Source organism: Alosa pseudoharengus, unplaced genomic scaffold (assembly GCF_046254945.1).
Source record: "Alosa pseudoharengus isolate Yale_2024_CS ecotype anadromous, Long Island Sound unplaced genomic scaffold, YU_APseudo_1.1 YU_APseudo_1.1_scf_24, whole genome shotgun sequence".
In the NCBI taxonomy this organism is placed as follows: domain Eukaryota; kingdom Metazoa; phylum Chordata; class Actinopteri; order Clupeiformes; family Clupeidae; genus Alosa; species Alosa pseudoharengus.
In genome coordinates, this window is record NW_027468689.1 from 21,349,262 (window position 1) to 21,366,753 (window position 17,492).

At 43.5% G+C, this 17,492-nt stretch overlaps 1 protein-coding gene across 1 annotated transcript in view; it reads right to left on the reverse strand.

Moving 5' to 3' along the window:
• vps8 (VPS8 subunit of CORVET complex) overlaps positions 1-17,492 on the reverse strand; it is a 93,588-nt gene that overhangs the window by 31,196 nt on the left and 44,900 nt on the right. Inside the window, exons 36-40 of the mRNA XM_076303450.1 lie at positions 9,724-9,813; positions 8,716-8,946; positions 7,453-7,534; positions 6,218-6,300; positions 2,502-2,582 (exon numbers count right to left, since the gene is read on the reverse strand). Coding sequence (XP_076159565.1) covers positions 2,502-2,582; positions 6,218-6,300; positions 7,453-7,534; positions 8,716-8,946; positions 9,724-9,813 — 567 coding nt within the window. The remainder of the gene's footprint in view (positions 1-2,501; positions 2,583-6,217; positions 6,301-7,452; positions 7,535-8,715; positions 8,947-9,723; positions 9,814-17,492) is intronic.

Sequence of the window (17,492 nt, forward strand, 5' to 3'; positions counted from 1 at the left end):
TTTAAAAAGTGAAAATAAGGTTAGCACTCATTTACAGCTACTAATTACACCATAACCCCACCAAACCCGGCACTGGGGTGCAAGGATTCTTTTTTTTTTTTTTTTTTTAAAGAAGTCCTTTGGAAAGAGTCTGCTTAAAATAAACTTGGCACCTTTGCCATTTTTATATCCTTGCTGGCATACAGCCCCAGTGGGAAAAGCCCCCAGTGTTAAGGGCTTTAGTGCTTTCTCTATACATTGTAAGTTATTATGTTTTTGCCTGGGCCACTGTGTACTGCATGTGCTGCCGATTTGTGATATAATCAGTAATTATGGGTGCAATGAGTTCAGTGTTTATGGATTAGTTTGAACCCTACACTAATACCAATAAAATGGCAATTAGGATTAGAAAGGTTAATTTTTATTTTATATTTTTATATTTTATTGTTAGGTGAAGTGCTATATTGATTGCTTTGTATACGTTTAGACTGATACACACCACTATGGTGAGAGAACCATTACCGTGACTACTTAAGTCAGATTGGTTTACGTGACTCTCAACCTACAGTAAATGGCTTGTATGAACGGAAGAATATCCACAACCAGGACAGGACAACACAAACACACACCAGAATCAACCCCCACAGAGAGAGGAAGACAACCATTTAGGGTGAGTGCGGGCTATTTGGGAACACATGAATCCAAGCGTGTCACTGAGAGGAATGAGAATGAATACACAGGAAATAACATCTTGTTCAAGTTCCTCTTGAAAGCAAAGCCTGCCGACAGTCTGTGTTTGTTTGCGTCTGTGTGTGCATGCTTACACATTACAATCTGTCTAATTCTTCCACTATGGGCACTAATAACCTTCAATTAATGAAATGCACTCATTAAACATAAACTAATTAATTCGTTCCACATGTGAGTGCTAGTCAAGTTGAAGGAGGAGTTGCTGTCTCAGGGCCAGGTGTACACTGCAGAGCACACTGCGCAGAGCACACCGTTTTTTTTATTTTTTGTTGTTGAATGTACTCAACCTATGGCCGATTGTTTATGCATGTCTCTGCCTGCTAACTATATTTTACAGTGTCCACAACTGAAAGGAATCTTCCAATGGGCTCTATGCAGCACTCCATTTTGGATTTGCTTCCTACTGGGCAATCAACTTCCTGTTTACACTGTACACAGTAGGCTATGACAGAAAATTACAGATTACTGGCCTGTCAGTTTTAATATAGTTGGCTATTTCTAACTGAACAACATAGCTAAAGCTTTCTAACCAGTTCAGTAGCATCAGTTGCTTGATTAAGGTTAAGAACATTTTAAACCCTTTTCCCGTTTGCTGGAGGGAATGGCACACAACATTTTCACAAAGTCGGTCTACATTACCATGAGACGTGGTTCCGACAGTGACTATACAAAAAAGCCATATTTGCCAATGTATTAATGTAAACAGGAAGTTGATATGCCAGTACAAGCAAATCCAAAATGGAGTCGTGCATAGAGCCCATTGCAGGCACATTTGAATGTCGGAGCATCAGTCATGGAATTACTAGCAACGTCAGATCAATCAGTTATGTAATGTCATACACTATACCATGTTTTAAGGCATACACTGCAAGGGAATTCCGGTGACCCTATGTGTGAGTAATAGGTCTCTGTCCACACACACACCCTCACAGATGCGTACACTGATACCAACACATACACGGACACACATTTGAAAACATCTTTCTTTGCAAACTTCTTTTTCCAGTTGCAAGCCAAGCAAAGTTCTGAAAGCACAGAAGTCTTGTATCTTCAGGAGAGCACACAATCCTCAATGCTAACCCAGCACTCAACTTTCATCACCTCTGCTGAGTTAGCAGTTGTTTGTCTGATCTATTTAGCTGATCGGTGAGTTGCAATGGGTAGGTGTAAAATGGGTAAGATGTGATGCGCCAGCATATCCACTGCAATGTTAGCAGAGCTAAACTCTGAACGAAGGAGCATAACTGTGACTTGTTTGGGAGCATGATTGATGAGGCCTACAATGTTGACTTTCGAGGATCAACAAAAATAAGTCATTTTTTGATATCAAAAAGTCAAAATTAGGAACGACAGCAGCGTAATTTCAATTTCAATTTTAGGCTCACTGCAGCATTTGTCTGCCTTGGCAGCAGCATACCCTGACAAACTGTAGAAATAAAGGATAGCACTCAGTTCTTTTTTAAACTTTTTTTTAAACCTTCTTCAGCATGATTATGGCGATTCCACGGTGAGTGCTATCCTTTATTTTTAAAGATTATTTTGACGCTCAGGAGGATTTAGCACCCAGTTGTGAATATACTAAGGTGTTGAGCGTGTTAGTCCGGTTAAAGTAGCACACCCTGCCCATCTACCCCACGGACACAAGAGGAAGACGAAAACAAATCAGGGGAATGAAATAAGCAAGACAAGACAAAGAGGCAATAATGGAGGGTAGAGAGGCAGGAATCCAAATAAACAAATAAAGAAAACACACACACACACACACAGCTTACCTGTTCATATGTAAAGGTGTCCAACATGCCCAAAATCAAGCCTTGAATCTCAGCTAATTTGCCTTTTCCATACACAGGATCCTGAGAGAGGGGGATAGAGGGATAAGAATGGACAGCGTTAACAGAGAGATAAAAAAAGAGGAGAATGTGTGAAGTACAGATTGCACTCATGCCCACACATGTGTTATTACCTACTCTTCTTACACCCTCACACACCCACACCACATTACTGAGATATGCACGCACACACACACACACACACACACACACACACACACACACACACACACACACACACACACACACACACACACACACACACACACACACACACACACACACACACACACACACACACACACAGTGCACACACACATTCACACAGGAAAGATTCACCGATGGCCACATCTCAGGACCGAGAATGAGATTAAGCTATGTGAGAAAGGTCAGACTGTGAGCAGAAACTAGCATGACAGTCTCTCTCTCTCACTCACTCACTCACTCTATTTCTCACCTCCATCACCATCTTCATCTCTGTCAGTCAATCTGTTTAACATTTACAGTACATTTCTCTCTTTCCATAGTTTTCACACATACAGTATGTTACTGTACAGTATGTGAATAACCACACACACACACACACACGACTAAGAGAGAGAGAGAGAGAGAGAGAGAGAGAGAGAGAGAGAGATGCGTTCATATGGAATGACAAACCCAGCCTCTTTCTCTTTCTTTTTACCATGATTACAAATCTAAGCACACACACACAGACAGAAATATCACTCAAATAACTGCCGATAATAACAGCACACCGATTTATGAGTCAGGCTCCAATGCATTACACACACTAAACTCCTTGTAGTCCTGAATGTATGCATGTCTGTGTGCAGGTAGGACCCATAGGGAGCAAAGCCAAATACCTCACATCAGTGCATGCATGTGTGTCCACCTTACAATGGCACAAGGGAGCTGGTGCACATATGCGCACGCACCACATTACTGAGATATGTGCACACACACACACACACACACACACACACACACACACACACACACACACACACACACACACACACACACACACACACACACACACACACACACACACACACACACACACACACACACACACACACACACACACACACACACACACACACACACACACACACACACACACACACGTGTAGCTGCAGTTCATGTGACCCTGGAGGTGAGCCAGCCTGCTCTGCTGCAAGCCTGATGGGAGAGGTTTTGTTCTCCTCTATTCATCAATACTGATCCCAATCCACGGGAGAGAGGTTTAGACCGGAGAAAGAGAACGAGGGAAGAAAAAAAGGGGAAGAGAGAGCGAGAATCAGGTGAAGAGGGCAGCGAGAGAACGACAACGGAGAGGGGGAAGAAAGTAAGAGGAAAGAGGAATGAGTGAGAGAGAACGACAGACATATACTGTAGCGAGAGAAGGAAGGGCTGGAGAAAAAGAGACAGACTCAGCAGGAGAGGATAGAGACAGAGAGGGAGAGAGAGGTTTATTTCTTTTTATTTATGACAATACCTTTCCCCCTTAATTTATGATATTCCATGTGTGTGTGTGTGTGTGTTTTATTTCATTTTATCATTATCCAACTCCATGCAAAATATTTCCTTGATAGTTTTTGTTTTGTTTTGTGATGTATACCAATACCATCATATTGCTTTGGTAATATTGTAACTATACAGTCATGCTCTTTGAATCTGAGTTTGATTTTGAATTTGAGAGAGTAAGAAAGATAGAGATGGAGAGAAAGAGAGAAAGAGATAGACAGGGAGGAAGATAGAGAGAAAAGCTATCAACACTACCAGTGAGAAAGATAGAGATGGAGAGAGAGAGAGAGAGAGAGAGAGAGAGAGAGAGAGAGAGAAAGGGAAAGAGAGAGTGAGAAAGGCAGTGAAAGAGAGAGTGAGTAAGAGCAAGAGAGAGAAAAGCTCTCAACACCACCTCTCAGCCTCTCTCCTCCATTACCAAACTCACTTCCAAACCAAAGCTCCCATTCATCACAATTACACTCCATTAACTCTCAGTGCTCCATTACTGCCCAGTCAACCTCAATGCACCACAAACTGATCTGGAGTCAGTTCCATCTAATTCTACGGATGCTACCCGTCCCCACCACCTCACTCTACTATACGCCCTCCCTCTGCTGAGGTGTGTGTGTGTGTATGCGTGCGTGTGTGTGTGTGTGTGTGTCCTCCCTCTACCGAGATGGAGGGATGGTCTGGCTCTACGGCAGACAAGTGGCACATGATGGAGGGATGGTTAAGGCCTACGGCAGATGAGTGCTTCTGTAGGTGTGTTAATGGGGGATGGATATCTAAGCACCTCCGAGGCTCCGAGTGTTACTGTAGGTGTGTTATTGGGGGAGGGATATCTGAGCGCCTCCAAGGCTCCGAGTGTTACTGTAGGTGTGTTATTGGGGGAGGGATATCTGAGCGTCTCCGAGGCTCAGTGGACTCGATAATGCTTCCGCTTCCCCTCATCGATCTGGCAGGTTGCATTGATTGGTGGGAAAGCTTTGGAGTGCTTGGTGTGTGTTTGTGTGCACGCGCTTGTGTGTAGGTGAAAGGCCTGTGTATGTAGGGGTGGTTTAATAGTAATACCTTCATTTGGCAGGATAAGAGTGTGTGTGTGTGTGTATGTGTGTGTGTGTGTGTGTGTGTGTGTGTCTGCCCCTCTGAACTAAATGTCCATGTAACAAGGCTAGCCAATAGCAAAGCTATTTACTAGTAGATGCTCACTGATGCCCACTGTTATCTAAGCGGCATCAAAAGCACACTGATATATAAAAACGATTTTATACATGTGACGTTTCAGTGTGTACAAGGATTTTTGAGTGCGTATGTTTGTGCATGCCTGTCTGTATGTGTGTGTGTGTGTGTGTGTGTGTGTGTGTGAGAGAGATGTGTATGTGTGTGTGTGTGTGTGTGTGTGTGTGTGTGTGTGTGTGTGTGTGTGTGTGAGAGAGATGTGTGTGTGTGTGTGTGTGTGTGTGTGTGTGTATGTGTGTGCCAGGGCTCTTCTATTCAATTGGGCTAGCTGCAGTGATAAGGAAGAGCCTGGCTGAAACTCATTTTCGAGCTCAGTGGATGTAAGGCAGGCTGCTGTCTAAATCACTATTTCCCCACGGCAGAGTGCCGGCTGAAATTGAAAACTAACTTGCCGAGCCCACAGACAATTCATTGCATTTCACTGGTCAGATGGGGTCAAGAACGTAAGGTCAGACAATGGAGTTGTAACCCTTCTGTTTGGAAAATTGTTTCTGACAATTAATAACGCTAAAAATGTAAAGTAATAACTAGTAAACACTACACATGGTGTCATCACACCCAGTTCATTTCCATATACGAGTAGGGAAATACACAACCATTCCTACATGGAGAAACTGAGAGCACACACACACGCACGCACACACACACGCACACACACACACACACACACACACACACACATGGCATATGTAGTGCAATACCCTTGACTGACCTTAAGTAAGTCAAAATAACCACATTTCAGATTCTCATGCTAGAATTCTGATACATACTCACACAATACACACACACACACACACACACACACACACACACACACACACACACACACACACACACACACACACACACACACACACACACACACACACACACACACACACACACACACACACTGAGGCACAACCACTCACCTGGAGAATTCGCTGGATGATGGCGGGGAGGGCAATGAAGGTGGACATGTTGTTTAAGACCTGCATGGTCAGCTCCTTTAACGCTGTGGAAAAAAAACACCAAAAAATAAAAAATAAAAAAACTGAATGTGAGTGCACAAAAACACACACAAGTGTTAATCGTACATGTGTAGAGATGTGCCAACACACATCTAAAACACACATCACAACTAATGAACACTACAACACACACACACACACACACACACACACACACACACACACACACACACACACACACAGTGGACATCTTTCTCAAGCATGCACAATGTTTCTTCATACAACCCACACACACACACACACACACACACATGTACACACACACACACACACACACACACACACACACACACACACACACACACACACACACACACACACACACACACACACACACACACACACACACACACACACACACACACACACACACACACATATATATAGAGACAGATTAAGCTGGAGGGTGTTGAAAGGATGGGTCTGATTGTTTAATTGAATGTGTTATCAGCCGGAGAGAACCCCCACACACGACTACATCACTGCTTAATTAGCTTGCTCTTATCAGGCCTCTATCACTGCCAGTCGCCAGTCTGCACGACTCTGTGTCTGTGCGTGTGTGTGTGGTGTGTGTGGTGTGTGTGTGTGTGCGTGGTGTGTGTGTGTGTGTGTGTTTGTGGTGTGTGTGCGTGTGTGTGTGTATGTGTGTGTCTGTGTGAGAGAATTATGTATTATGTATTATGAATTATGTATTAAGTATTTGCAACTTTTCACCTACCTTCACTGTCTACGCCAGTGTGAGAGTATCAATATTGGCCTTGCATGAATGTGCATAATTATGTGGATGTATGTGTGTGTGTGTGTGTGTGTGTATGTGTGTGTGTGTGTGCACGCCTTTGTTTGTTTGGGAAATTATATGGTTGTGTGGCCATGCATGCAGCAGCCTGTTAATGTCTGCCAAGTGAGTGCATGTGTGTGTGTTTGTTTGGGCAAGAGTGTGAGAGAGTGCTCTCGGTTTGCCCTCCGTGAGAGTGCATATGTATGTGCGTCTAAGTCTGTATGCATGTGTGTGTGTCCGTGCATGCGTACGTGCGTGCGTGAGTGCGTGTGTGTGTGTGTGCGTGCAGGTGTTTGTGTGTGTGTGTGCGTGCGTGAGTGCTTGTAGGTGTGTGTGTGTGTGTTTGGATATGTATTACCTTCTGAAGTGTGCTTTGCATCAGGGCCTTTTAAGAGTTTCTGTGGTGACATCATCGCCTCCAGAAGAGGAAACCAGAGAGCCTGAAATAAGATCATCACCATCATCAAGAGTGAGGGGGCACACACACACACACACACACACACACACACACACACACACACACACACACACACACACACACACACACACACACACACACACACACACACACACACACTACAGTTTCATTAAATCACACATATATTATGCAGCAGGATTGCATCTTTTATTAAGTTTGCAATCTTGCAAGTCCAGCCCACATTAATTGGCTTCATGTTAAGGACTTTACGGAGTTGAGAAGACTTTAAAGAGAATATAGCTGTCTGGTAAATGAAAGTTTCTTTTCCCAAAAATGTCCCAAAAAATACATTAAATAAAATGAGTTACCCTATTAAAGTCTCTCAATTAACATTCATAATTAACATGCTATTCTTCTGGGAGATATTTAATTTGTCACATGCATCATGACAAATCAAGTCAGAAACAGAGGTATAACAATAATGGATTAACATACATGAATACAGATATTTATTTCAGAAATTCATAGAAATTTGAAATGTGCCTTCAATTTATTTTACATTTTTTTGCTTTCATACAGAGATAGAGGAAGAGGGAAACACACACACACACACTCTCTCTCTCTCTCTCTCTCTCTCTCTCTCTCTCTCTCTCTCTCAAACACACACACACACACAAAGACAGACTGTCAGACAGACAGACAGAGAGAGAGAGAGAGAGAGAGAGAAAGAAAGAAAGAAAGAAAGAGCTAGAGATAATGCAAGAGCGAGAGACACCCACACATTCACTCACTCACATATAAGATCCCTATTGCACCAGCTATTATTCACCGTTAGCATTTCATTAGTTCCTTTATTGGGCTCAACGGTGTTTTGGTTAAGACCGTTTACCATACGACTGGCTGTAGCCCAATTAGCACTGCTTCACAAAATAGAAGTTTAAACCCACTCAAAGAAAGACACACACACACACACACACACACACACACACACACACACACACTCTCTCTCTCTCTCTCTCTCTCTCTCTCACACACACACACACACACACACAAAGACAGACAGTCAGAGAGAGAGAGAGAGAGAGAGAGAGAGAGAGAGAGAGAGAAAGAAAGAAAGAAAGAGCTAGAGATAATGCAAGAGCGAGAGACACACAGGCACACACACATTCGGTCACTCACACACACTCGCTCACATACACACACCTCTCGCTGCTGCTGGTTGAGTCCATGCGAGGTTCTCACACACAGGGCGATGATGTCCCTGAGGGCCTCCTGCACCCTCTGCAGAGGCGCGTCTTCCTCCTCCTCCTCCACCTCCTCCTCCTCCACCTCCTTCTCCTCCACCTCCTTCTCCTCCACCTCCCCGCTCTCTGGGACGGATGGAGGCGCTTTCGCTCCCTCCTGGGCCAGGCTGCTGAGTTTAGTCTCCAGAGTCTGTGAGAGTGAGAGGATGGACCGACATAGACACCGACAACGACACACATAGACACACACAGACACACACACAGGCGCACACACACACGCACACACATTTTACTACATCATCTAACTTCCAACTATATGTGTGTGTGTGTGTGTGTGTGTGTGTGTGTCCATGTGTGTGTGTGTGTCTGTGTGTATGTGTGTGTGCATATAATGTAGCCAATGGAAATGAACCCGCTAACCCGCTATGTTGTAGTACTTTGAAGGTAGCTCTAGCCTCCCCCACTGCGCTGCATGTTTGGATCATTTGAAATCGTTGAAGTAAATCTCCATCACTGACACAAGATGTAAAAGCAGACCTACTCTTGCTTCTGTCTGGCCCTGGGCAAACAGGCAAGTTGTTTTTGTCCTTCACAGGTGGGACTGCTTTGGGTTGCAGACAGATGGAGTACAACCTTGGGATTACTGCACATCTTCAACTTCCTTTCCTACTGTGTGTAATTCATCGTCCTCCTTTCAATCCTTGACTTGCTTTTGCTATGTATCCTTGACTTTCTTTATTTCTATCTTCTTCCTTCTATCTACTTACCTTTTTGATTGTTCCATTTAATAATAAATCAAGGAAGTATTTTACTGGCTGATATTGCTGTACATTGCTATTGGTCACATACAAGTGTGTGTGTGTGTGTGTGTGTGTGTGTGTGTGTGTGTGTGTGTGTGTGTGTGTGTGTGTGTGTGTGTGTGTGTGTGTGTGTGTGTGTATGCGTGTTTGGGAGGGGGCTCAAGTACCTTGAGCAGCACCTGAAAAGCCCCCTGAATGTCCCCCTTCTTCTCTAGCAGAAAGGCTGTGGCTTCATGAAGCTGGTGTTGCTCTGTGATCTGTAATTGGACAAGAGACAGGAAACAGGAAGAGATTGGGTCATCAGAGACGATTGACAGAATAATGTGTACCCTTCTATCGCCATCTAACTTTGAATTTGAAAGAGAGAGAATGTGTTTTAGCACTCTTTCTGTCAGGCAGTGTGTGTGTGTGTGTGTATGTGTGTGTGTGTGTGGGAGAGAGATAGAGTGTCACTATGTGTGTGTGTGTGTGTGTGAGAGAGAGAGAGAGAGTATGAATGTTCACATATGCCAACATGCACTTATTTCAGGCAGTTGTTGGCAGACATCTATTGCTATTTAGTCAGCATGATCATATAAGATCCCTATTGCACCAGCTATTATTCACCGTTAGCATTTCATTAGTTCCTTTATTGGGCTCAACGGTGTTTTGGTTAAGACCGTTTACCATACGACTGGCTGTAGCCCAATTAGCACTGCCTCACAAAATAGAAGTTTAAACCCACTCAAAGAAAGACAGTTCTCTGAGTGTGTATGTGTGCGAGTGTGAGAGAGAGAGGGAGGTAAAGCATATCTTCTCACTGCTAGCTGCACTGATAAAATATTTATTAGCTGCCACTGCCTGTAAAACTCTATTGATCATCCCCCCCCCCCCGCGTGTGCCCTAGCCTCGCGTATTGCAGAAAAGGGCCTCAGAGGGCAGGGCAAGACACCAGTCTATCTCTCCATCTCTCTCCATCTCTCTCCATCTCTTAATACAATACTGCCTGGACAGCCCATTTACTATTCAGTCATATTGCCATAACGATCCAAAAAGCACATTAGGATTGCATTACATTTTCAACATGAGAAGCATTCAGTCTTGCCAATATGGCTTTTGTAACGTGATTACTGTATGCCATCACCACAGCTTCGTCCCCCGTTCGGGTCTGTGTCTCCAGTTTCTGTTTACTTCACTTTCTTATCGAAAGAACTGTGTTCTGTCCATCTTGTTCCCTTCTTCTTTCCATGGTGTTCCTCTCTTCTCTCATTATTTCCCTTTCTTCTCTCTCTTCAGTCTTCACCTTATTTAAGCTGATGATATGTGGGGTATATTTTTGAGCAAATGTGCACTAACACAACAGATAGTGAATGTTCTAATTGCTATCTTGTTGAATGTTTTAACCGCAACAAGCTTCCTTCTGATGATTTATGCTCTTTAAGTTGGCGGTGGTAGCGTAGTAGTCAAGGAGCTGGGCTAGCATGCAGTAGCCTGAAATGTTGTGGGTTCAATTCCAGCCTTCCACCGTTAAGCACTTGAGCAAGGCAATTGACCCCAAATTGCTCCGGGGACAATATAATCCTTTGTAATATAATTGACATATGTAAATCACTTTGGATTAAAAGTGTCTTCTAAATCAATACATGTAAATCTAAGTTCTGATGATATATTTTGCCTGATATTAGTGAGAAAATGCCCAAACAATAGTGACCTTATCCCACAGCATACCTCAGCCCAGAACGCTGTCCTGTATATCACCTTTACTCTACTGCAACCCACCCCGACCCAAGCGGACGGTTACCTGGACGGTCTCCTCTAGCCGGTAGTCCTGGGAGGTCTTGAGGAAGGCGGTGAGCTCCTGGGGGCTGAAGCGGCAGAGCAGGCCCACCAGCTGCTCGTGCACGTCTGGGCCCAGCCTCAACACGGCCTGGGACTGGGGAAGAGCGCCCTCTCTGGAGGACGGAGGGGAGAGAGAGAGAGAGAGAGTTAAACATATTTGTTTATGTTTTATTCTGTTAAACATATTTGTCCTTCTATGAGTACAATGAGCTTTGGCAATAATGTTGCTGAAACATTAATGCCGATAAAGCTTTTCTGGAATTCAATTGAATTGAGAGAGAGAGATAGAGAGAGAGAGAGACTATAAATGTTCACATATGATAACATGCACTTATTTCAGTCAGTTGTTGGCAGGCATCTATTGTTACTCAGTCAGCATGATCACATTAGGTCCCTATAGCAGCAGAGAGGTTTAAAGCCAATTTGTTGAAACAGTCATCAAACCACCGAGAGAGAGAGAGAGAGGAGAGAAAGCGAGAGCGAGCGAGAGAGATAGAGATAGAGAGAGCGAGAGAGAGAGAGAGAGAGAGAGAAGAGAGAGAGAGAGAGAGAGAGAGAGAGTTAGTGGGAGAGAGAGGGGGAGTTGAGTCAGTGAGCAAGATAGCAAGATAGCGAGAGAGGGAATGAAAGGGAATGTGAGAGAAAGAGAGAGAAAGAGAAGTGAGATATATACAGTATTTGCCATATATTGTATGCCATGTGATTACACTGAATAGAGAGAGTGAAAGAGAGACAGAAAGGGCAAGAGAGAGATAGAGTCAGGGAGAGGGTGAGAAAGATAAGAAGAGAGGGGAGGAAAAGGGTGTGTGAAAGGGTAGAGTGATGGATGTAGAGAGAAGGAGAGGGGGAGAAAGAGAGAAAGAGGAGGACAAGAGAAAGAAGGCATGAGCAAGAGGAGAGAAAATCAAAGAGAGGGTGAAGAAAGGAGAGAAAACGAGTGGGTGAAAATTAGTTTTAATGAGAACGACAGAATAAGCAGATGAGGTGTTTAGTGTTCTAAATGCAGGAGCACATTCACATGTTTGTGAGAGATTAAACACGTCACTACACAATCCACGTTTAGTGAGTTTGGTGAGAGATGAAACACGTCACTACACAATCCACGTTTAGCGAGTTTGGTGAGAGATGAAACACGTTACTACACAAGGCACGTTTAGTGAGTTTGCATGAGTGCATGTTATTAACTCCTTAATAAGGACTTCTGTGGTGGAAACATCCAGGAGCACATCCTGATGTGTTTAGTCACATTATCTCTTACACCTTTTGGTTTTGTCTTTCTTCAGTGCCAGCCACTTTGCACATGAAATCAAATTTCAAAAGCATTTTTTAAGCTTCAAAATAAATGTTCACAAACGCGTTGAGACAGAGGTTGAGTGACGGATAGGAACACAGCAGTGCTAGCACAGCTGGCTAACCCGGCTGCGTCCTGTTTGGACCGAGGGATTGTGAGTGAGTTCAGAGCAGTCCTAGAGTGTGCAGATGTGAGCAGATCTCGGGGGCACAGTATGTCCTCTACAGGCCACTGTAGGTCAGCCAGAGCAAAAAAACACACCATTAGATGTGGTTCCCAGAGGAGTTCTGGTCTAGAGGCATGTCTGTGTGTGCATATGTGTGTGTGTGTGTGTGTGTGTGTGTGTGTGTATGCATGTGTGTGCGTGCACTTTTGTATGAGTGTGTGTTTGTTTGCGTGACTAAGGACGGTTTTCATTGAAGGTCAGGGTCAAACCATGCTGCAATTTCACTCTCCTATGCACAGACAGACACATGAATACACATTCACACACAGACAAACACACTCACACACATTGTGCGTATATCATTCCCACTCTTTCTCTCTCTCTCTCTCTTACACACACACACACACACACACACACACACACACACACACACACACACACACACACACACACACACACACACACACACACACACACACACACACTGTGTGTATATATCACCCCCCCCCCCCCCCCCACACACACACACACACCCTACACACACATGTGTATATATCATTCTCTCAGGGCATGGTTGCCCTCTTACGCCCAGCAGCTGACACAGGTATTCCTGTCGAGCCCACTTCAGTCCTACTACTGTTCTACTAAGCCTGATCTGAATGAATCTGGAAAAAAATCACTGCAAAGAGAGAGAGAGAGAGAGAGAGAGGGAGAGAGAGGGAGAGAGATAGAAAAAGGAGAGAAAAGAAGGGAGGAACAGAAAGAGAGAGAGGTAGAGAGAGAGATGTCATAGGATGTGATGTAGTGTTGTGTGTGTGTAGTATATGTGGGGGTAGTCCCGACTGCAGCTCATAGATCTTTCCCTTAATCACCCTCATGAGACTCACACAGGGGGTACAGGTGCAGCTCTGAGAGAGACAGATCCTTTGCCTGTGTGTGTGTGTGTGTGTGTGTGTGTGTGTGTGTGCGTGTGTGTGTGTGTGTGTGTTGAGGCAGGTGGGATGTGAGTAAATGAAAAGTCTAGGGACCAGCTAGCACGCTGATTTACACACACACACACACACACACACACACACACACACAGGGCATTACTCAGTCTGACAGTGAGTACGCTCACAGATACAACAGAGATACCTAATAAAAGAACACATACTGCTCTAAGACAGTACACAGGGAGAAGAGACAGAGACAGAGAGGGAGTGAGAGAGAGAGAGAGAGAAAGAGAGAGAATGAAAGAGGGGAGAGAGGCAACCAGATCATTCCAAATGAATGCTTTATGAAAACATTCTTCATATTTCAGTGTTTGAACGAAAAAGACTGTGTGGAGGGCTGGAGTGAAAATATGCAGAATTGCAGATGACAGGAGAAAATCACATTTCATATTTTATCATCACACAAACACACACACACACACACAAACATACACACAAACACACACACACACACACGACACACATACACACACATATACACACACACACACACACACACACACACACACACACACACACACACACACACACACACACACACACACACACACACACACACACACACACAAACACACACACATATACACACACACACACTCTCTCTTTCTCTTTCTCTCTCTCTCTCACCAAACCAAAAAAGAGAGCAGCTTTCTCAAAAGAAATAAATGGCTGAGAAACTCAGTTGTACACATTTTTATGCCTGTGTGTTTGCAGGAGATAAACCTACTCTTCCATTCCACTTCCTGCATCCATCACCTCTACTGAATGCCCCAATTGAATCACAGCACACCTGTCAGCATCCAAACTGCCATCATTACTACAGCAGACAACAGTACAACAGACACCCACTTCCTTTATGACAATAAATATATTTGCAAATAGATTAATCACATTTACAATTGTGTATTTACCAAATGTTGGTTGGAATGGAACTGATAAATATTATTTCCACCAATCTGGTTGTTTTGTTGAGTTTTGCTGGCGTGTCCATTCATTGATTGATTCTGTTGGCTAATACTTGCTCGAGTCTGCAAGCAGTAAGCTGTGATTCTGCCTGTTTGTCTCTGAAAGCTTTTTCACACTCACACAAAGACCAGCCACTTGAGCTGATGGCATAGCCATGGCTTATTCGAGATGCCACTTGTGCTTGTGGCTTTCAATTGAATGCCATAGGCTACAGACATAATGTATGGCTATGCATTAATGGTCTCCTAAGTATCGGAACGTCACATATTACCAACAGTCACATATGTCCAACCTCTTACGTGTATGTGTCACTTAATATTCATTTCTTTTTCATTTACAAACCAAGACGGCGATTTCCTAAAGAAACGCAAGCACCCACACCATACTGTAAGTTTATCTAAATTAGCTATGTACCAAAAATTACATTTTACTGTGACTCGAAGAGCTGTAAACAGTGTTGTAAGGCTGCCTGTACAAATCCGCTTGGAGCTCCGGTTGCGACGAGAATTCTCGGGCTAACCGTTGATGTGTTGTGAGAAGGTTGGGAATAAGCACCCACCAGCCCAGCACTAAACTCCGATCGTGGTAAACAAAATCGGATATTTCAGGCAGTAAAAGCCCCGGTAACTAAACTAGATTTTGTTCAAATCTACACACCTATGGCTACTGAAAAATGTAAGGTTCATTTAGCAAATGTTATTTTGAAGTATTAAAAAACATCATTGTTTTAGAATTTTGGAACAAAATGGTTGGTAATTAGCACGTTTACGATAGTCCATCAAAGCCTATTGTGGTGCTCTCAAAAGATTTTCATAGTTTTGGAAACTTGTCTGGAACATTATGGTCCACACCATTAAATCCTACGGCCATGTGATGTAGCTCTCTCTCTCTCTCAAATACTTTTGCATTATCAAAGAGGAACATTTAAACATTAGTTTACATAGAGAATGCTTGGAATACAATATGGCAAATAAATATGCATCCAAGATTAACAAACAAACTGGTCTCTATGGGTGGCACCAGTGCTATCAGTGTGGGATGTTAATCTAAAGCCCTGGGGTGTGCAGTTGCAGTTTGGTTAGCATTATTGTTAGCTGCTATTATGAGGACTTTATGCTATTTATTTTATTTGTTTAGTTTGTTTGTGCATGTAGCTCACCTTGGGGTCAAGTAGATTCTTAAGAATGGATACAAGGTAGTCTCTAGTGAGGGAGAAGAAGGAGGTTTAAAACTTAGAAAACAGGCTAGGAATATGCAAATTACAGATTGCAACTACATTACTGAAATGTGATTCATCACTTATCAGATAAACACACACAACACATCACACAACACACACAACACACAGACAAGAGAAATAAACACTCTGATACCACTAATCACTGAGAAGCATTCAGTTGTGATCTTACACACAGCAATTCAAATTGCACGATGCTGATACACTGATTACGTAGATGTCGAATAGTGACTAATTGCAGTCTGTCAAGACATAACAGTAATGCATTAATGGTGATTAATCGTGGTGTCTAGTTGTGAAGAGTGTGTCGCAAGACTCATACGTATATATGTTTGTCTCTCGTTGATTGCAGTGCCTAGAGTGAGTGCTGGTGTGAGGTGTGGCAAGTAGTAGTGTCGTGCTGTTGCGAGTGCAGTTAGATTGATTTGATTCCTGTCTCACACGTGCATCATGCAATCAAACTCAGTGCAGTAGCAGCCAGCTTGCAGTAGACGTGCAAGTTATTCCTACTTTCTTCTCAGTAATACTCAATTCAGTACTCATGTCATTCACAGACACACACACCATCACTACACAAAGTTGCACGAGCTGAGCTACACACACACAGCACACAGGCAGAGGTGTCACGGTTTTTCACAAAAGCACACACACACACACACACACACACACACACACAACACACACACACACACACACACACACACACACAACACACAAACACACACACACCTGCCTAAATCCCAGCCATGCCACCGCACACACTCCCAATATGTGAACAAAACAGCCTTTTCAATTAGCACCTAGCCCATCTCTCAGCGAAGCACAGATAACACAAACCCAATTACACAGCCGACTGCAGATAGGACCTAATCCATTTACTGATACACACGCTTAAGGGGCCGTGTCTCCACAACATGTCACTCCCCCAATAACAAGCTGCACTATCAGCCACCGCCAGTACTGCCACCACTAACAAATGGCAATAAACGGGGGCCAAGCGAAAACACACTTCATGTTATACCTGGGAAAGTTCAGATGGAAATGTATGGAAGGTGTGCTTGTGTGTGTGTGTGTAGCTGTATGTCTGTGTGGAATGAGACAAATTACCTTCTTATACACTTACTGTATTTGTGTGTGTATAGTTACACAGACTTTGAGTACATGGTGATGTGGACTGTATGAATGTCTGTGATGTCTGTGCATCTGTGTGTGTGTGTGTGTGTGTGTGTGTGTGTGTGTGTGTGTGTGTGTGTGATCTTTTACGGTTGACAGGAACAATATTGAGAATGAGATGCCTTTTCTGTGTTCAGGAAATGTTGCTGTTTTGGTCTCTATCTGATCGACACATCTGTCCGTCTGATGCTTGTTTAGGATTATCTGACTGAAGAGTCTACTGACTGAAAGCCAATTTGTGATAAACAACATAAAAATATAAACAAGAAAAAAAAGATACGAGATAAAAAACA